This window comes from Saccostrea cucullata, unplaced genomic scaffold (genome assembly GCF_032062105.1).
Source record: "Saccostrea cucullata isolate Sc308-1 unplaced genomic scaffold, CSIRO_AGI_Scuc_v1 ctg138, whole genome shotgun sequence".
Taxonomy (NCBI): domain Eukaryota; kingdom Metazoa; phylum Mollusca; class Bivalvia; order Ostreida; family Ostreidae; genus Saccostrea; species Saccostrea cuccullata.
In genome coordinates, this window is record NW_026935400.1 from 538,504 (window position 1) to 560,761 (window position 22,258).

The 22,258-nt window shown below is 34.8% G+C and overlaps 2 protein-coding genes across 6 annotated transcripts in view; one reads left to right on the forward strand and one right to left on the reverse strand.

Annotated features, from left to right (window-relative positions):
- Positions 1–3,269: 3,269 nt before the first annotated feature.
- LOC134242700 (rho GTPase-activating protein 39-like) overlaps positions 3,270–22,258 on the reverse strand; it is a 64,848-nt gene continuing 45,859 nt past the window's right edge. For 4 of the 5 annotated variants that reach the window (XM_062724826.1, XM_062724824.1, XM_062724825.1 and 1 more), the window contains 11 exons: positions 21,571–21,654; positions 16,703–18,080; positions 14,885–15,165; positions 12,330–12,488; positions 9,785–9,849; positions 8,636–8,791; positions 7,648–7,783; positions 7,200–7,313; positions 6,564–6,721; positions 6,043–6,304; positions 3,270–5,758 (listed from right to left, as the gene is read on the reverse strand). In XM_062724826.1, the coding sequence (XP_062580810.1) occupies positions 5,564–5,758; positions 6,043–6,304; positions 6,564–6,721; positions 7,200–7,313; positions 7,648–7,783; positions 8,636–8,791; positions 9,785–9,849; positions 12,330–12,488; positions 14,885–15,165; positions 16,703–18,080; positions 21,571–21,654 (2,988 nt within the window). In that variant the 3' untranslated portion in view covers positions 3,270–5,563. Of the gene's footprint in view, positions 5,759–6,042; positions 6,305–6,563; positions 6,722–7,199; positions 7,314–7,647; positions 7,784–8,635; positions 8,792–9,784; positions 9,850–12,329; positions 12,489–14,884; positions 15,166–16,702; positions 18,081–19,197; positions 19,315–21,570; positions 21,655–22,258 lie in introns of those variants that run through there. The other variant, XM_062724828.1, reaches the window with a different exon arrangement.
- LOC134242711 (glucose-induced degradation protein 8 homolog) overlaps positions 12,363–22,258 on the forward strand; it is a 59,771-nt gene continuing 49,875 nt past the window's right edge. The window contains exon 1 of the mRNA XM_062724839.1: positions 12,363–12,502. The gene's annotated coding sequence lies outside the window, so the exon portion shown is untranslated. The remainder of the gene's footprint in view (positions 12,503–22,258) is intronic.

Consider the following 22,258-nt stretch of genomic DNA (forward strand, 5'->3'; position numbering starts at 1 on the left):
TCTTTGCTGCCAGCTTTCCTTGGCCAGACTGTCTGTCTTTAGCTACTTTACATTAATATTTCTGGGAAATAAAACATAGGATTGTCAGCAAAGGCAAGGTCTTCCAGACACTGGGTTAAGATCAACTGGACTGTTTTGCCACCTCTTATCACAGTGGTTTTCTGCATGATCCAGTCCACAATGCACGAAAAAGATCATTGGTTTCAGGGAATAGCCTTGTCTAACCCCTGTCTGCATTTGTAAGCTTATCCTTGTGCAGTTGTGAATGACTTGGTATATACATGTATACCCTGTATACCCCAGTGCTACAGTAGATTCCAGATGAGTCATCTGTCAACAATATCAAACATCTTCTTAGAGTTGAAGTTGAGACAGTGTTGGCTGTTGCTCTTAACAACTGTTCCACTAGTATGCAGAGATTAGTGATTTAGTCTGTAAAGAGTTCATCATTTTCTTTTTTAACGCCATTGTGTTCAAGACAGAGTCATAAAATTTTATTTTAGTCTTTTCAGGATTATTCTTATCAGAATCTTTCTTGGACAGAGAGTCCAAGCATGATGCAGCACTAGTTCTTGCATTTTCCCAGGTTTTCTCCCTTGGGAAGTTTTACTTGCTCCTTTCTTCTGGTTGGCTGGTATCATCTACTCTGACCAGATCTTATGTATTGCATCTGCTGAAGTTTTCTTGAGGGATTCCATCAAGCCCAGCTGCCTTTCCACTTTTCAGTTCCTCCAGAGCCTTGATGGTCTAATCCCTTGTGGAGAGGCAGTGCTCACTGCTATTTCAGAGTCTGCTGGTGGTATGTTGATGTTGCTGGTGGTGGTTCATTTTGGAGTTCTCTGATTAATGATCCTCCCAATGCTTTTCCTGGTCATCTACCTTTGTGATGGGGTTTGCTGCTTTTTTCTTTCACTGGCTTTATATGTTGTGCAAGGTCTCTTTCCAACCAGATTTCTTTGACAAGTGAATCTGTAAAGGGTGCTAAGGATATTAATAAATATAATGTTAATATACAAAGACTTTACTTCTACCACTGTCATTCACCTACCAAAGAATTTCCAGGGTCACCAATTTGGAAGTGTTTATGTGTTAAATATATAATCTCAAAACATGGTAGTTTCCAAACAAGAAAATAACAGAAATTGCCAGGACCATAGACTTTTTTTTGGGTAGATATAGAGAAGGCTAGCTATTAAAGTGAAACATGCCAGATAAAATTCTATTTCATGACATTGTTCAAACTCTTCTTTTCTTTTTTTAAATTGGAGATGGTAATGGAAATCTATTCCCTATATCTATTTGTTTTTCAGAAGCATTAGGGGAAGGAGATTTAAAAAATATTAATATTCTTGATTTAAAGCTGAAAATGAAATATGGATTGAAAAGCTCAATTCATTTGGTAGCTAGGATATTCAACACTAATTCTTCTTGAATGTATAATTTAACTTAGCAAAATTTTTATTTTGCAGTAGAAGTCCTTCATTCAAAGATGATTACCTCAGATAATTATAAAGAGTATCTTTGTCTTCTTTTGCTTTGCTTTTCACTTTCATGTTCCCTAATCAATGTCATATTTTAAATGTCAAAGTCATTTCATCTAGACTATTTGATGTTGGCTAATAAAACTACAGAAGGCTGAGGTGCATTTTTTAAAGCCAACTCTAGAATTGATCAGGATTTTATCTATTTGTCTTTCCTTAATACCCAATGGCTGCTGAAAGATTTTGTAACAGTACATTTATATATATATATTGTAATTATAATAATTAGGTAAATGAACGACTTGCCCTAACTAAAATAGTAAGAACTTAATCATGTTTCTAATCAATATTGGTAAGACGAAATATCCAAATTTGTTGTATATCCTCACACAGATAGGTGTCCCATGTCCACTCCTGGGACCCCTTACAAATTTCATTCATTTTTGGGGTCCAGCTTCTCTCATTGTGGAGCACCAATCAAAATGGAGCTTTCACATTATAATTAGTAAATGGAAATTTAACTGTTCATACCTCAATGCAAATGTTACACAATATTTTTTCACCAAAAGGCTTTAAGAGATTTGTTTCGAGATAAGAAAAACAATCAGCGTTAGCGTTTTTCTGATGTGACATTGCTGCAGTTAATCCACAAATGATTTTATTTGGGGTTCCATGGCCATGAGGGGACCACTGGTGTTGTGAGGTTGGTTCCTTCTAGAACTGTAAAAGAAGAGATGATAAGAGAAATGGACAGGTAAAACAATGTCACAGATCTTTCTTTTGAAAATACAGGTATGAAAAACAATCTAATATAAAGAGCTCTGATTTTACCCATTCAAAGGTACAGATGCTAGTATTTGACCGTTTGTGTAAAGCACACACGTATATAAATTGCCACCTACATCTGATTAACAAAAATTCTCATATACATGTAGAACCCTGGCTCAGAAAGAGAATCAATTATTGCTTCTCAGTTTTCATTCATTCATCAGAATCCATTGCCTTAATTGCAATGTTACCAGTACATGTATATATTTTTCTTTGTAGCTGTCAGCGATAATTTAGTGAATGTGTGAAAGATTGTACATCACTATATTGTTGACATAATAATAGTACTGAGTAGTGGAATGGTACAAGTTATTAAGGAAGCTCTTAACACTGCATACTAAAGAGATCTACTTCTAAGGTAGTTTTTTGCAGTTAGAGTGATCTGCCCTTAGAAGTAAGATTAAGTAAAATGTTGTTTACAGTTAATTACATGATTTGTAATCAATTAAAATTTTTAGCATTATATACATGTAAGACCAAGTAATTGAATTCATTATTTTCATTTATTTTTTCCCAATGTAAGATAAACAGCAGTGATTTCTGCTCACTTACAGTCAACTGTGTTTGAACATTTTTCCTGCGGAAGGAAGGCAGGTTCTATACTTTATTTATGAATGAAAAAGTCTCAATATGCACACCTTTATATGATATATTTTTATTAAGTCCAACTTTTATAAGTCCAAAAAGCAGTTTCTGTTAGTGTTTATAGCTTCTTTAAGATAAACAAAATGCAAGTTCTGTATCAAGATTTAAACTAGGGTGAGCACATTTCCTTTCTTTGAAATAATTTTTTTATTGAACATCATTTGTATAGTAATGGGAGTTTTAAACATCAGTGATGAACATCACAAAGCAAGTATGTGGTCCATATTCCTTTGATGCAGATACTTTAAGTTAAAGGAAATATGTATGCTTTACAACATGCCTTGATCTGGACATTAGAATAAAAACACATCCATCTCATAGTTTTTAAAATTTATTTTGTATGCTTAATTTGAATACTTGATAAATTTATAAATAAAGCTTCCAATTCAAGATTAACAATTTGGACACATATACACACACTAAATGACACTCAATGATTAGAGGAGATAGGCCATGTTTACATTAACTCTCATTCCTCTACACATATAAAACATGTCACAGTAGTTTGTTCATGATTAGCACTTGTTAAATCACCTCACATCACTGAATGATTGGAAAATAAATTACATTTTACAAAAATACCAATACAGATGCAAGGGAAACTGAAGAAAATAAAATGTAAGTAGTGCATCTAAAATAGTTCCTTGTTCAAGTTGTTGATGAAAGTGATGCATAAATAAATTACACTGTATCCGATATCACACAAACACTTTGTTATAAATCCTCACTTCAGTTTACTTACTAGATAAATCTAATTATTAATAAGTGTTGTTCCTCTTGAGGCTTTTTTTTTTAAGAAAAGAAAAATATTTACTAAAAATTTTTCTATTCAATTTTCAAAAGATATCTGATTTAGGTTCATTTGAAAATCTTTAAGGGTTAATTTGAAAATGTTTAATACAAGTACAAAACTTCTTAAGAATTTTGTAAAAGACATCCAAGGAACACCTTATCTTCATGACCCGTAGAAGTATTTAAAAGCACCTAAACCTCTTCAGTATTCAGTTCTATGAAAAAATATCAGACTTTTTTTTCTCTCACGTTGGCAGTCTTCAAAATAAACAAAAAATTCAAGGGTTATCTCCCTTAGAACATACGTTCCTAATTTTGAGCACCATTAAATATTTTGATCAGTGTTGCAGAAAAAGTAATAATAAACAGCAATGCTCGGTAAATTGAAATTAGAAACATCCATAGCATTAATATCCCTGCAGTAAATAAATCAAAGAAATGATTTGGTAGATTTTTTGTATTGCACATAAGAAAAGAGGCCATTTCACTCAGAGCTTCACTAAAAACAAAGCACAGCTTCCAGTTATTAAAATCACCCACACAAACATAATGTGAATTTTTAAAAATCCTATATGAGCTCAGTTACTATAAATTGGTTTTGAAATTAGCTCTTGAATTGTTTTTCCTTTATACCATCAATGTCCAGGTGTGCTATTGGTCAAAGTCAAATTTGTACAATAATTTGTCAGGTGTTCAAAATATGCAACACTGCGATTACTTAGAGATCAAAAACCAAGATTTTCATAGGACATTAATAAAATTGATGATAAAACACTAACAGTTGTTTTTTGTACAATTTCTTGAATTATGATGTCTTGAAAGATGTATAGATACAAAACAGACTTTCATGAAAAGTTCTGACCAAAATAGTTCACATTTTCTCAATTAAAAATATCAATAACAGTCAGTGACGTCATATCCTGATGAATTAAAATGATTATAGCTAATGACATACCTTGTTGGAATGCAATATTTAAACATAATGTATCCAACATGACTAACAAACATGGGCCATACAGAAAACAAACACAACAAATACAGGTCAGTCTGGGCAGATAATATTATCATAACATTTCATTCAAGCCTTAATTTACAGCTTCTGATATTTACAGCATTTACAGGTGCTCCTACACAGGTAAGACTTGATGAGCTATTGACAGACAACACCACTTACAACCAAATGTACAAAATTTAAAAAAAACTATTGCACTTATCACAAATTATCATTATTGTGGGTGAAATATTTTAGTTCAATAATAGGCTCTGGTTATCAATTATAATACAATGGTCCACATAAGTAAAACACCATTTAGGTCTGTAGAAACAAGAGATTCACTAAATGCTGGAGCTGTCGGAAATTGAGCAGGAACTACACAAAAGTATCCATACGATTCTCAGTTAAAGTACACTTCCGAAACATAATGAAGTTAAGAAAAGGAATTTTATGGTGTAGTGAAACATCATTAGTGTTCACAAATCAATCCAAACAATAAGGATCAATTTCAAGATGTTCATTTAGGAGTGGCCAATGAATAGGCACCAAAATATCAGTACAGATTTAACGGGATACACATACATACCTTTATCCATAAAATAATTGATTTGCATCAGTCTATCTAAATGCCAGAAACATAATAATGAATATAACAGATCTAATTCTTAATTAAAAAGCCCAGTCTTTACAAAGTCTTATCCAAGTGCATGAACAATAGTACACAAGAAAACTGTGTAGTTATATCTTTACAATATACATATGTACAATTTGATATATTAAATAATTACAAAATAATTAAGTAGTTCTATGATTTGGCTTTGCATCATACGATCCCTTCCATGAAACTTGTGTCCAAATTCTGAATCAGTGTCCTAATAAATCCCATTTCTTTACGTGTATTTTCAAATATTGTATGAGGGTCTATGCATTCACAGCGTAAACAGTTTGGTGCCATCACCATAGCTAAGTTATTCACATCCATTTTGGTCGTTTTGGAATTTTCCTCAGCTGCAAACACCTATTAAGAATATATACTTGTATTTATAATTGTGATTGAATAAAGATGCTAAAGAAATATCATAATTAACTTACAGTGAACAAGATAAATCTTTGTATGTACAGTATATAGCATATTACATTACAGAATCAATTTCAAGAATAAATGAAAGTTGACCGAGATCTAAACACAAACACTCTGTAAAAAGGTTAATTTATCAAAATAAAATAGTTTCAACGTTTAGAAGAATATTTTATCATCATCCTTTTTCAGTATTACCTGGTATAAGTCACTGTATTACATACCTGCAGAAATCGTATGAGATAAGCTAGAACTAGTCGGTTGATATCGGGGAGTTTACTGACAACATCAATGGCAGCCTCGGGGTTCTGGTAATTCAGTATACACTGTTCATAGAACTCAGCAGGAATGAGGGGTTCATACAGTTCTCTGTACCAGAGCTTGAGGAGGGAGGCGGGGATGTGGGGGTCCACACAGTCAGGGGGGAGGGACCACTGGTCACACTTCAACTTCAGGGCGTTCACTTCGTCTATATCACCGGGAACTCTGTAATCAAAGGCACAACAATGACCTACTTGTAAAAATTGAACTTTGACGGAAGCAATTAACAGGGAAAAATGTTAGGTTTGGTTTGAATCATACAAGTTTAAATGTAAAAATTATTTTCTTTATTGTTAATGTAGATTTTTCATAAAAACAACTCCCTCATTATTTCTAAATGATAACCTACTTTACTATATTAATTTAAAAGATTCACAGTCAAACTAGCAATGATCAATACATTAATACGAATAGTTCCTGTTACCTAAATATCCCTTCAGTCTGTGCTCCGTTATATCTCAGTACTTCCTCCGACAGAGCTGTCTGTATCCATGGTAACTTTCGATCAGGAAATCTCTCCTTCTGTAGAAGCATGATGTCATCAAGGGAACTCCCAAACATGGAAGGAGAGAAGACGGATTTCTAAAAATAAAAACAAAACATATAAAATATCTCTGTGATGGAAAATAATATTGATCTCCACAAACAACAAAACACCCAAAGAAAATGCCCTTTCTTACTGCAAAAAAGGGATGAAGCACAAGTTGTTATTAAAATAGCAACCAAATTTTCTAGCATATCACTAGCATGTTTTATATGGGTGTATATAGAAAATTGGTATAAATCAAGTACACATTACTTATCAAAACAATTTTAAAGCATTGTCGTACATATTTACTCAGCTATACTTTCAGTATAGTGACTTTTTGACATAGAAACGGCTAAGTATTCAAATTTTTTTTTTGAACAACACCGTATCCTATTATTCACATTGATAAATGTTTAAAGTCAAAATACGGAAAGTAAACAACAATTTCTAGCACATATAGGAGATAAAAGGAGGAGATACACTATTTTAAATACAAACAAGGAAACTTTTCGTAAGTACAGCTGTACTCACTTTAGCCTGTTCGATTTCATCCACGTTAGGTTTCCGTTGGCCTTTCTTTGGACCGCTGGCCATGATTTTCTCCAACCTCCTCTGACACTGCAGGGCAAAGTGACTCAATGGTGTCTGTACAAAAGTTCAAATCAGTTTGATGTCAAAGAATCAGATAAAAAATTGTCTTCGAAAAATAAATTGAACAGTTACATATTTAAATCTAGGCTAAATATTTTAAGAGGAATATGAGCTATACATGTATTAAACACCTTTTAAAGCCGTAAAAGTCTACAAATTTAAAAACAAATCTATATATTTTTCATTCTCCCTCAGAAATGTTTATCAATATCATATTTATACACAAATTAAAAATTACCCATTAAACATTTATATGGTACAAAAGTTCAAAGATATGCATCAGCAAAGCTCGCAAAACAGGAATTTTTAGCCAATGATTATTGCTTACCTCTGTTGTTATGATGTTATTGGACTCATCAAGGTGTTTGGCAATAATTCCCTCCAAGTAACCACTGAACTTGGTGGAAGGAGGGAAAAAGTAGAGACAGATTGCGATCATTTCCCAACCTTTCTGTAGACTGTCACTGCAAGCAAGAGAAAGACATGCTTATAATTGCCAATAGACAGAGATACATGAATTAATCTTACTGTATTCAACACTTTGGTAGATGTATAAGATAAAGTCAGTATCTGTACAAATTCTGGTTTCAGCTTTCTACTTTAATTCATGAATGAGATGATTAATGTCTGATCTTTAATAAAAGAAAGCTTTGCTTTTGCTGTACCAACAATTCAAAATTTCAAAAATGGTGCATTGTACTTAGCTGATGTAACAAGCCAAGTTGCACTCTGTAGATAAAAGAATTGATAAAAGAAATTCCAGCACCAACTATTACTCATTGTTGGTCGAGACAGACATATTGATCTTGAAATTATCGGACTCAACAGCAGTACTATTTCCCATTTCTTTAAATGGAAAAAAGCAAACTTTATTGATTTCCCTTCATGCAAATCTTTCCTTAAAAAAATGGCCAGGTGTTAAAATATAGGATACCTGTTAATGCATTTAAGACCTTCCACCTCTAAACTTGTTATCCCCTTACAATATCCTTTCACAAGTTTGAGGGGATGTACACTATAGTTAACATGCTATTTCGTGTGTGGGTAAGTGAGTGCAAAATTGAAGTTAGGTGTACTAACTTATCTTGGATTGGTCATCTTTTGTAAGGGGGTGCTCCACTTTTCACTTGTTATTTTAGTGTTAACTAAAGTTTTTTACCTTAATTTAGTCTTCAAAGATGGCACAAAATGTTTATATGATGAGTAATATTTAAGTCTGATGTGTGTAGGTGATCTGACCATTAGGATGTCTGGGTTCTGGGCAGTACCTACCCCTTTCTGTTCTCTGTGGTCTGTTTACACTGGGCAGTACCTACCCTTTTCTGTTCTCCGTGGTCTGTTTACACAGTTGCATGTATATTTCGTCCCTGAGATTGACGATGCTCCAGCCCTTACTGATGATTTCCTGGGCGGCCTGCATCTGAGTCAGTCGAGCCTTCCTGTCTCCCATGTAGATCTGGATCAGTGAACCAGTTAAGGAAAGCTAGCTCTAGCTGTGTTTTAGTACACAGTCTACAATAACTGTTTTATTCATACAACTTTGACGAGAAAGAAAAGAAAACCTTATCTGTTTTAGCAATGGATAAATCACAATACTTGTACTTTGTACAGTCACAGGAGGTAAATTTATCATTTGATTTTATAAAATCTGATGGAAATGTTTAATTTAGTATTTCTCAAGGAAGTTCAAATACATATATCCATTTACATTTAATCAGGCCCTCGTTTGTTGAGCATGTTGAGAACATGTACTAGTTTTATAAAATAAAAATTTAGAACCTGTACTTCATATATACTGTGCCATCTATACAACCAGAATAAACTGACCTACCAGTGTACATTTGACCAGTAGCTTGCACTGAAGTAGATTATGAGAAATTATAGCAAAATAATTACTTGACATTGTACTGACATATTACTAGTTATTACAATTACATGTACAGTGTATTTGAGTTGTAAGGTGCAACATTACTGATCAGGATGATAATATTCTCTCAGAACTTTAGCTTTAATCATAATAACCTTGGCTTAAGTCCAGTATTTAAGGCTTTCATTAACAGTGCAAGATTTAATATTAAAATTTCTTCAGGAGAATTAATTTCATTTTCATCTAATATATCATTTACTTTAAAAAAAATTCCTTTTTAGCATGTTTATAGTACTCTTGAGCATTGGTATCTTAATACTGATCATGATATCTTGAATACCATAGATATATTAAAAAATTGAAGTTTTAAATACTAATTAAAATTTAAAAAGTATTTTATTCTCAGCATCTCAAATCCTTAAATATACCTGTCTTCTGTCTTTCCCCAGTCCCATCGAGTTTGAGATAAACAAAGAACAAATTTCCAGCAAAAAGATACTAAGACTGATTATCTAATATTTCTGTTATAATTTGGAATGTTATGAATGATGCCCACAAAACACATGCTCTGTTTACAATAAGAAGGATATGTTTGAAGACTTCACATGCTTCTTTCTTCACTGCTTTGTCATCTGTTCTCAAGATGGGCTTCTGTATGGGGTCCTACAAAACATAGAGAAATGATCCAGATCAGAGGCAGGTTATACAGAGAATCCTAGACAGTGTACAGTCAGGAATGACATCAATTAGAGAAGATTACTGTAAATCTGTACAGGGATACCCTGGGAAACAGAATAAAGCACATACAGCTCAGGGGACAGGAGGAGAACCTGCAGAATACCTTATAACTTGACAGTTTTTTTGAGAAAGTGAATTTGAAATATGATATGGAATCCCATTAAGGGACAGTATAATTGTTTGTGGTTCTTATGTTCACACATAAATGTTCCTTTGTTAACAGGAATAGCTATTTAGGACTGAGGACTGCAGGATATCTGGTTCTCCATAGTTTACAGTTGGTACCAGGAAACTCATACCGGACACATGTACATGTATTTAAATAGGCTAAAATACTACAAATGGAGTTCTTGGAAAAATTGTCAAAACAACAGAAACCAAAAGTTAGCATGTTTTTCAATATGTGTACTTATAAATATTATAGATTAGATACCGTTAATATTAATTCTTTAATTATTACCTACCAAAAACTTGTCAAGACACAATCCCATTATCATCAAAATTAACATATGAATGCATATAACAAAGTAATTATATTATATACCACAGTAGCTAAAAATATAACCTAATTTTTTCACACAGGTATTCCCTGGCCCTTAAAAATAAAAATAGCCTATGACAAGGTATGTTATGAACATGATGAATCCCTCTTGTTTCTAAGTGCACTTGTTTGAAAGGCGTTTTCACCTTGTTAACTGATAAGTCTAATCCACAGTCATTTTTCCTTCATATTATGTAAATCTTATCAAGATAAATTGCTTTAAGAACTTGAATATACTTAAAACATGCATAAATTACTTAAAATATATTGCATATCTTGAAATATACTGCATATTTTTTTGAGTGGTGTTAGTGATTGTTTGAGCTGAACGGAAAATGACTAAGAACAACGTATAAAAATTAATCAAGAGGTACTTGAAAAACAGAGAAAAATTTTTAAAAGTCCAATGTTATAATCACCCCCTGACTGAAACTATGATGTAATTAAGGAATTCCTTTATGTTTTGTAAATAGCAATACCTAGGACAGAAATAAATCTGTAGGCTGAAAAACTGTGGAATGTGCAAAATTTGTGACCTTACATATATGCATTTAATTACCAAGTTTAACATAGGAACAAATATATAATTTATCTTGAATATCAAAAGCACTTTGAAAACCATGCATAAGAAACAAAATGCAAAAATTGCAGAAATTGCTATGATCAAACATGAATAGTTTCCAGCCCTAAAGAATACTGTTGGACCTTTACTAAAACTTACACTGATGAACGATTCTTCCTTCGTAGGTTCGAATTCTAACAACTCAATGTAATCCTCCTCTGTCTCAAAATTAAAACAGATACAAAGCGAGCTCAGAAAGTTACTCATGATCTGCCCCTGGCATCGTCTGAATCTCCAGCCCCAAGGAGGAAGGTGAGATATGAGTTGAAGTTTTACACACACACACACAAATCATAAAGTATTTCCTCTGAATCAGGAAGGAATTGACAGTGTCATCCCCAGCATGATACAATCAGCACACATATTTATACTTCCAGTTAATATATTTTAAAGGGTCAGAATGCTCATATATATCCTAAGTATATTTATCACTAACATAAAATCCATATTGCTCTAATAGCAATAGCTAATAGCTAATCACTTCATAGTCTCATTATTTTATTAAAATATCACATCACTGCTATAATAAAATCACTTAGAATTTGCTGGCTTGACACTGCTAGTAACTCAGGTTTGACTCAGGAGTTTCCCATGCTAGCCCAGCAATCATTGATCCTTTGATTATTAATACATGTAACTCTCTAGGTGAGATCTCAGCAACATCTGTCCCACTCAGGGAGCTATAGCCTACACTGACTCCCGACTCATTAGTGTGTAACTATGTGTCATCACTTTAATAAACAATGGATGATAACTACACAGAACAGGTAATGTGTCTCCACCATTACCAGATTGCTGGTATTCAGCAATCGATAGGGCACCAGATTAATTACTCACAGAAACAAGACACAGCTTCCAGTTTCTAATTATGTCACAATAATTCACCCATTCAACAATGTTATTGATTTCTCAACTACTCAAAAATCCTGACATAGGCCTTCCATTCCACTTGAATGGGTTCATCCTTGACCCTTAACCTTTTGAAACTACCCACACAAGTGATGCTAAAAGATGCCAGTTTTCTATTCTTAAAAGTAAGCTACGGAGTTTCCTGATGAGATGACTCCCAAAAATATTTCAAAATAATTGATGCAGATAACACAACTGATTCAGTACTTATCTAAATAAATGCAATACTCAACCTCTCTAGACTAATTAAGCTTCAAATAAGAGGTGATTCATACCAAAGTGTTGTGTGGATTTATTTATGCTGATGAATTTCATTATATAGTGATATTTTACCTTGGACCAGATCAGCATGTGCTCAAATGAAATCTTTTTTCCAAACAGTCCCTTCTTGTGGCGGTTCATGTAGTTCTCAATATCCGAGTCCGATGGCAGCTTCTGTTTCTGTGAAAGTGGGCTCGCGGACCGTATAGGGGGCGCTGTACCGGCTCGATTCTACAAGACAAGCAGTAAGATACTAATCCTTATGCATATACCAAAATGTTAATGTTTTTACTTCATGCAGTTTACCTTTCCATTAAATCCCTGTCAGACAGGTTTGTAAAACCCTGTTGTTTTTGATGCATCATAATGAATAATACAGGTGTTTGACATATTGCTTTCAGTTTTCTGTGTGTGGGAGGTTTATAGATTTCATGGGTGGAGAAGACATGAATAACATGAACAAAGTTCCTATCACTTGTCATTCAAAAGGAATAATTTTAAAATATAATGATTTTTTATACACTTGGAGAGGAAAGCTTTACTGGTATATCAATAGATTGTCCTTTGAAAAAAAATCTTTGAAAATTGCAGATAATAAAAAAGCAGATATATTTTTTTCATTTTGAACACTTCAAAATCTATTAAACAGATGTTGGGATCAAAGTCTCGTCTTTATCTCTCAATTCAGTTTATAAATTCTATGTTAAAGTTTCCTCATGCAGGGCTAAATGAGACATCCATATGTCAGTTAATCATCTAACATTTGTCTATTTTTAAATGTTTCAATATATGTGACATGGTGATATATTACTGGTCTTTTTTTACAGCCCAGTGTTCACTATTCTTGTGTTGGGATTTTGTACCTGAATTGACTAATGTAATTGACACCATGACCAATCAAATTAAGTGATCTATTAGTCAAAATGAGAAACTGTCTGTCTGGCTGTTTGTCTGTCAATAAGTTAACCTTTATCAATATTTACCTGTCTATAAAATAATCTTATATTGAGAAATATCTGTCTGTAAAAAAAAATACATTTACATCCTATGACTTGATTGAAAGATTGTCCATGTGTATTCTCTAAGAAGTCTAATATAATTCATGTCTATGAGTGATCCTGTAGTGGGATTGCCTGTGTGTCTGTCTATAGAATGTCTGACATTTTCCTGTCTATTGAGTGATCCTACACTGGGACTGAGTGAGATATTGTCTGTGTGTCTGTCTATAGAATGTCTGACATTTACCTGTCTATTGAGTGATCCTATACTAGGCCTGAGTGAGACATTGTCTGTGTGTCTGTCTATAGAATGTCTGACATTTACCTGTTTATTGAGTCATCCTATACTGGGACTGAGTGAGATATTGTCTGTGTGTCTGTCTATAGAATGTCTGACATTTACCTGTCTATTGAGTGATCCTATACTGGGACTGAGTGAGACATTGTCTGTGTGTCTGTCTATAGAATGTCTGACATTTACCTGTCTATTGAGTCATCCTATACTGGGACTGAGTGAGACATTGTCTGTGTGTCTGTCTATAGAATGTCTGACATTTACCTGTCTATTGAGTGATCCTATACTGGGATTAAGTGAGTCATTGTCTGTGTGTCTGTCTGTAGAATGTCTGACATTTACCTGTCTACTGAGTGATCCTATACTGGGACTGAGTGAGACATTGTCTGTGTGTCTGTCTGTAGAACGTCTGACATTTACCTGTCTACTGTGTCATCCTATACTAGGCCTGAGTGAGACATTGTCTGTGTGTCAGTCTGCAGAATGTCTGATATTTACCTGTCTACTGAGTGATCCTACACTGGGACTGAGTGAGATATTGTCTGTGTGTCTGTCTATAGAATGTCTGACATTTACCTGTCTATTGAGTGACATCCTATACTAGGACTGAGTGAGACATTGTCTGTGTGTCTGTCTATAGAATGTCTGACATTTAATTGTCTACTAGGCCTGAGTGAGACATTGTCTGTGTGTCTGGTCTGAGTGAGACATTGTCTGTGTGTCTGTCCACACTGGGACTGAGTGAGACATTGTCTGTGTGTCTGTCTATACAATGTCTGACATTTACCTGTCTATTGAGTGATCCTACACTGGGACTGAGTGAGATATTGTCTGTGTGTCTGTCTATAGAATGTCTGACATTTACCTGTCTATTGAGTGATCCTATACTGGGATTAAGTGAGTCATTGTCTGTGTGTCTGTCTATAGAATGTCTGACATTTACCTGTCTATTGAGTCATCCTATACTGGGACTAAGTGAGACATTGTCTGTGTGTCTGTCTGTAATGTCTGACATTTACCTGTTTATTGAGTCATCCTACTATACTGGGACTGAGTGAGACATTGTCTGTGTGTCTGTCTATAGAATGTCTGACATTTACCTGTTTATTAAGTGATCCTATACTAGGCCTGAGTGAGACATTGTCTGTGTGTCTGTCTGTAGAATGTCTGACATTTACCTGTCTACTGAGTGATCCTACAATGGGACTGAGTGAGACATTGTCTGTGTGTCTGTCTGTAGAATGTCTGACATTTACCTGTCTACTGAGTCATCCTACACTGGGACTGAGTGAGACATTGTCTGTGTGTCTGTCTATAGAATGTCTGATATTTACCTGTCTATTGAGTGATCCTATACTGGGACTAAGTGAGACATTAGCCTCTGATTGGGTAGGGACCACCATAGATGCGGGCCGCTGTTGTATTATGTCTGCAGTCATGGAGTGGCTCTTCTCTATCACCGGACTTCCAATACCCGTTTCATTCTTTTCCGGCTTCTTCCTCTTGAGTGAGGCATGATGGGATTCATACGACTCATGAAGGATTCGTTCATGTATTGGAGAGTTGAAAAAATTACTGTTGATCTCATCCTCATCAAAACTCTGGTTGAGTTCAACTGAAGAAAATAAAAATATTACAGTATCTAAAAACAAAATATTGAATTTATTATCATTATTATGGAATCCCGTCGAAACCTGTATCCTTTTTTCTGATATGTCATATGACTTTACATCAACAAGCATACAATGAAATATGATCAAAAGAAAATCTTAGAAATATTGAGAATTGATCATTTTAAGTATGTACACAGAATGAAAATGATTCTCTTTCCATCAAAAATATTGAATTCTTTTATACACTTCAAGGATGAAACTAATAAGTGATCAAACAAGCCTCCAAATAGACTAGAACTAATGTCTATGTAGGAGACTAGTAAACAGACACAGCTAACTGCTCTCTTCCTACAACACTTCTACATGAAGTTTTTAACTTTAATAAACATTATTGATCTACTTCAAACTTTCAGACATCAAAATAATGAATCTATTGCTTTAATAAACATTCATTCTTTTACTTAACGACTAGCCATATTACTGAGCTACATACATAGAAGAGCACTATCCCATAGGAGATTGAAATCATTAAACAATGGTGTCATCGTCTCACTGTTCTAGATCCGATCATATGTACATATCGCACAATAATCCACATGATAAACCGCATATCACAGCCTCTCTGAATTTTTTTATAAAATCTCAAACCCTGCACCTCGGTCCAACAGGAAGCTAGCTTGTCATTCAGTTCCTTTCCGACATCAAATTATTGCGTAAAAGTGTGACGCCAAAAACAAATTTTTCTGAACAAGGAAAATTTTCCTCGTAAAGAAACAATTGCCTATAGTTTGAAAGTCACTAAGTAAATAGACATACAGGCTATTACAACATTATGTTTTGACTGTGCATTATATCCTGTATGTTCTTTACTACCAGCCACTTGATCATGGAATAGCTTCTGGGAAATAACTACTTGTTTCCTTGAGGAGATCTTACTAACAGCTTTATTTTCCATTAATCTTTCACCTGTTTGTTTCTCTCTTTTCCTTGATTTGACTGCGGAGCTTATGCATATGTTTTTCTCCATATTCACAAATACAGGTGGTTGTGTATGAAAAATCATTTTATAACTTGATGTTTATTTTTTTAAATTTTAATAAGAGTGGTATTTCACCGTATTTGCATTATTTTATCAGATGAATCTCCACAAATCTCTGTGGTATTTTTCTGTGAGGGGAATAAATACAGTAAATGGAACGAGAAACAAGAGGCCCCTAGGCCACAATGCTCACCTAACCATATGCCAATATGATTTGACACCCTAATGTGACCCAGTCTTTGCCCAAGTCCATGATTACAATGCAAGAAGCTGCTTTGCTATTCATTTGACTTATTATGATTCTGCTTATATTAACAGATTTTTAGTTTTTCCTATAAATTCTACATAGATCTGCCCCTAAAGCTTCAAAGTGAGACACCAACAACAGAAGTAAAGCATTAGCTCAACTGGACTTTATGAGGTGAGCTTAAAATTTAATGTTATTTTTTTATTAATGAAAACACTTTCAATGCAAGTATATAGATATAAAGATGCCTTACCATCAGGTGGGAAGTGGGAGTTCTCTATAACAGGTAGTGATCTATATCCTCTGTTGACATGGTCCAAGTGCTGCCTCATCACAGCTGGGGGTTCTCCGTTCTTTATCTCCGGAAAATCGGGGATATTCTGTCGGTCCTTCAGCACCTCGCGATAAATATGAGTGTCTGAATGACAAGGGGAGTAATTCTTAGAGGGAGGCACATTTGCATAATCAGGTTCCGAGTCGTCAGACACCGGTTCCTGGAACTGACTATTTGTTAACTGTTGAGATATCTGACTACTTGGTCTTTCTTGCACATTTTCTCTCATGTCTGTCAAACTTCGCTCAGATCCTCTTGACGACACACTCTCATGATATGATGTTGATGGGTCAACCTTCATGGGTTGCATGCGTAATGAACTGTTGGAGGTATGGAAATCAGCAGAGGGCTGTTTAAAGGAACCCTGGGAAGAATGAGAGTCCGATTCACGATTTCTGGATGAGTGCGATGCCTGGCTGTCTGTTCGTTCATGACGCACAGCACGTATAGATGAATGTGAAGTATCACTATCAGATCGTTCATGTGGATAATAATAATTTTCCGTATAGTCCTTTGGTGCTACTTGCATACCTGCAGCAGCATAAGATTTAGGTTCAGAATAGGTGGGGTCATAGTTCACAGCCTGCTGTTCAACATTAATTCTCTTATAAGCAGTACTTCCATTTCGCTTTGGCACACCAACATAGGCCGGATTAGTACGGGGAAAAGATCTAAGTTTTTGTGACATCATTGAGGGACTAACACTCCCTTGCTGATGGGCAATGTCTTGACTAAATGGTATACACTCATGGTCTGGTCCAGAGGACAAACTTGGACTATAAATTCTCTCATTGATATCAGAACTATACATATCCTGACTTCCACTACTATACACGAGTGGAGGTGGTGTAAACATGTCCTGACGACTCGATGTGGACCCATACGAGTCTGAACGACTTGCATACTCCCTGTCAGATGAGAAACTAGCTTGTCGCCTTGCAGGGTGGTATGGAGATAAGTCATGTGACACAAATGTATCGTCTCTGGCCCTATAGTCTGTAAAGCGGTAACTGTTGGATCGACTAGACTGCCCACTCATGCTCTCTGTGTGTGCCCTCTGCATAGAATGGGTCCTCTGAAGTCGAGGTGAATCCGTTACCCGTGGCGTCATTTCTAGTGACGAGTCGCGGCGAATCACCGCTTGTACAGGTGGACTGGAGGAGGAATAGCCCGCCTGTGTGGACTGTGACGACTGACTACCACGGCGGCGGACCCGGTCTCCGTTACGCTCGCGGAAACTCTCATGATGACTAGAACTACTCTGGGAGGAGGCAGAGTCCTGTCTGTTAAACCGGTGCTGTAACACAAAATCAGATACATTACTTATGGGGTATACAGATTGTCATTCAAAGGAGTAAGATTAAATTTAAAATTTTAAGATTGTATTTGCACATTTGTTTAATATATAAGTGTAGATTGTCTATAATGCTCATATGCCTTGATCAAACCATGAGAATATACTTGAACTCTCTTAATTACAGTTACACATGATAATCCATAAACTTGAACACATAAAAAAATCATTATTTTTTTTAATTATATATAAGGTTGCCATGGATACAATATATATTTGTACACTTAAGATTTTAAGCAATATATAGTGAACTACTAAAACTTTATACCAAAAGAGATTCCTATGCTTTTCAAATATTCACATGATAGTCTACAGTCTTTATAGGAAAAAGGTCAAAATTTTATACAACATTGAAAACAAAGGCTTTAAATTATTTGTTTTTTCACTATTAATCAATTCTACTAGAAATTTTATCAATTCCAAAGGCATGAGAATGCTTCAAATTCATCCTCCACTTTCTTTGTAAAAGAGTATTAAATTACTTTTCACAATCTTTTGGATAATCAATTACAGTTCATCACTTCAAAACACACACTTCAGGCAATGACCTATCGAACAGGAAGAAAAACAAATAAGATCCCAAAATACCATTGAACTTCAAGCCTTGATCCCTCACGACTGAAGCCTGCTCCACTTACAATACCCAGGCAGGAGATTTCCTGATTCCTGTGAGTGATAGAGAATCAGAAACAATCTGGAATGTCTTTGACACAATGGAACCAAAACCATGTCCAACAGACATAAAAATTATCAAAAATTCTGCCAACACACTAAATGCTTGAGAAGCTTGATTGCCATGGTTACAGATTTCGGAATGTGAGTAGTAGATGTGTCTTTCTTGTTTTTTCTTTCTTAACTCAAATGCAGAAAGGATGTTATATGAAAGTACTTCTAAAATTAACTCTTGATTTGATTCCTCCCTAACACCAGTTAGCAAGCCACCTAATGAAATCCAAGCGTTTCCAGCAGTTTAATAGATGTAAAATCACTCGTAGAGCCTCTAAGCAAAGCATACAGCATAAAAACAGAAATCATTGAAAACTGACTCAACATGTCTTACCCTACTAAAGATTTTGGAGATCTGAAACAACATGTTAACTGAAATAAAACACTGGATCCTTCACTTTTGATCTAGATAATCTCCATGTACAAAATGGCAGTCTATGTGCACTCCATGCACAATAAATCAACATGCCCTGTCCTATCAGAATGTGGACAGAAATCCATTCTAGTGGAGAGTAATTTCGATTCTTAGCAGTAGTCCGCAGGAATGTGCTTCGATTTCAAATTTCTTGAGGATGTTGAAACTCAGTATCACAATCAGAAATCAATATGCTAATGCTTTGTAATCCTGGTTTTTAGCATCGTAAAGTGAAGACAGATGGGTAGACTGTGACAGGCATGAGCATTCTGCCGAGGCAATAAAACACAGGAGTAGAGGGAGATCAAGATCAAGTCGTGAGTGATTACTATCACACAAGTAAAGGGGAATTACTCTCCATCTACCCTCAGTCATTTGGTGACAGATTGTCTCCTTGTCACTGTAAATGGATGGACATGATGGAAATCAGTACAGTCAATTCTCGAATTATCGCCATTCGATTCATCGCCATTTTCGCAATACCGCCATGATTTCCCAAGAACGTTTTTCCTGCTATATAAAATTCTCTTTATAACGCCAAATTCGCATACCGCCATCCGCCACCCTGTTTTCACAACAAACGTCCATTTTTAAGTGTCAATTATCTCAATAATACCGCCACAGGTGCGTGTGGTCAGTGAAGCGCGGCTAATTGGTTGACGCTATCCCTGTTGTAAAACATGCAAAGCCAGTCAAGGTACAAGCAATTAAGTAAACAATGATTTTAACATGAACTGTTAGAATAATTTTGTTTTCTGTTTAATAAAATCATTTAGTCAAGGCTTCGCCAGGAAAGCGGTCGTTGTAAAGTACGCCGATAACGATATTATTTTGATGATCTCTGCTTTCAAAAACAATGCAAAGTTTGCTTAAAAATAATTATAAGTCAGAAATTGTGAACGGTTCATTAACAATGATTTCATAAATAATGAATTTATTCAAGAACTTAATTTAAATACAGTTCTATAGGCAATATATCACGACAATCGACCTAGCATTTTTTTTTCAATATCAGACGTGCAGATTTAAATGCATACACATATGCATGTACTTGTCTTAATTTCATATCTGAATATTTTGTTTTAGTGAAATTGTACATAAAAAAATTACTTGAAGTATTTTCAAATTCAGAAATATATTTATATATACATGTACATCTAATAATAAAAATAGAAACGCTAAATGGCACTTCTAAGAACGATAACTCTACGTCTTATTTCCTAAAAGATGGAAAATTCAATTCATCGCCAAATTCGTTATACCGCCATGATTTCTAAATTACAAAAGGTGGCGGTTTATCGAGAATTAACTGTATATATTGAGATCAGTGAACCTCCAAAAACCTCCACTTACAAATCCAAAATAAGGTCTTTTCAATCATCAGTTTCTACAAAATGTACATCTAGGCCTACAGGACATCAATAAGCTATTTCTAAATATAAATGCCTCTCAGTAAAATTTATTTTCTGTGTAAATTCTAAATAAATATATTGCTTACATGTAAAGCTGGCTATTTAACTTATATCAAAGATGCTACACTTATAGACACAGATAACAGAGTACAGAGATAACGAATGATTGAAAAGGGGAACCCCACTCCTCCGCATCGTCTCCCCTCTTGACCTTTGATTGACCCCTGAGAAATCTACATCTCTGATTATCACCCTGTCAGAAAGACAACACCCCCTGGGATTTCTATCACCTACTTCTGTGTGGAAAGTGTGCAGTATGGGGAACTCCTTGTACATTACTTATGTAACTGTTGCTTTGATATCCCCAAAGGCATAATGCACAAGTTGTTATATAATAGTGTAAGATGATTCTGATAAAGACATACAAAACACCACTGCACCAAACAGCATCTTCATTACAATATAAAAATGTAAATTCTAACTAAAATAGAGTGATATTCTGGTCGATTTTATTTGTTCATGTACTTCAGCATAAGAGGTTGGCAAATCATCAAAGTGAATACCAGCAAGGTTAACAAACTTCTTACCAACAAATAGGTGGCACTTATACTTCTGTTTCTACGCAATGTTTTGCATTCACTGTTTCAAGCTGCTTTTTGTATTGTATATTGTTTATGACACTCTTGATAAGTACTTATTAATTGTTTAAATTATGGGATAACAAGAAAAATATGTGACAAAAAATGCTGAATATTTTGATGTTTTGATTGTAATAAATCCTCTTGGGGGGGGGTGTTAAAGTTCATAAGAAATAAATCTCAACATATTTATCACTTGTTTATATGCAATACTTAACACACCAAAGAAAACCAACACTTACTTTTCTGGAGACATTTGGACTGGTCTGGGTGGTGTGAGTAGATTTCAGTGACCCGGTTCTCACATGTTTGGTGTGGTCCCTCCTCTTTTTAAAAAAGACAAAGAAAAAGTAAATTAATGGCAGGAAAGTGATGAGCAGAAAGATGGACACTTCTATAGTGGCAGAGGAAGAGTAGTAGAATGTTCCATAGCCTCCCATTCCACACGAAATCAAGTCACTGCCATCGAAAATTTACATGTCACAATAACAGGTATTTCAGTCTATAAAAGTCTTGCGAGCTGATTATCAATATTTGAGAACTTTCTTTTCTGTCAATTTACACTGCAACATATAAGTTATTTATGCAAATGAATCCTTGTTAATACTAATGTCTGAAGTCCATTTCAGACATAATTGGTGTTTTCGAAAAAAGAAAGAGTAAATTAAATTCCAGCATGTATTTATAGAGAAGAGGTCCTCTGAATCTGTGCTCTATCACATTCCAGCTGGAGTATTACACAGAGGTTGTGATCCTTTCTATAGAAGTCTTGGCATCACTCACACAAATGTTTCGGAAGAAGACATTGTTTTGTGTGCACAGTAATTGTCAATCCCACTTCCTTTAGTCAATCCGCTATTTAAGGGGGGGGGTTTGACCTCAGATTTTTTTTTGTCAACTGAGAGCCTTAAAGAACAGCTGATTGCTGAG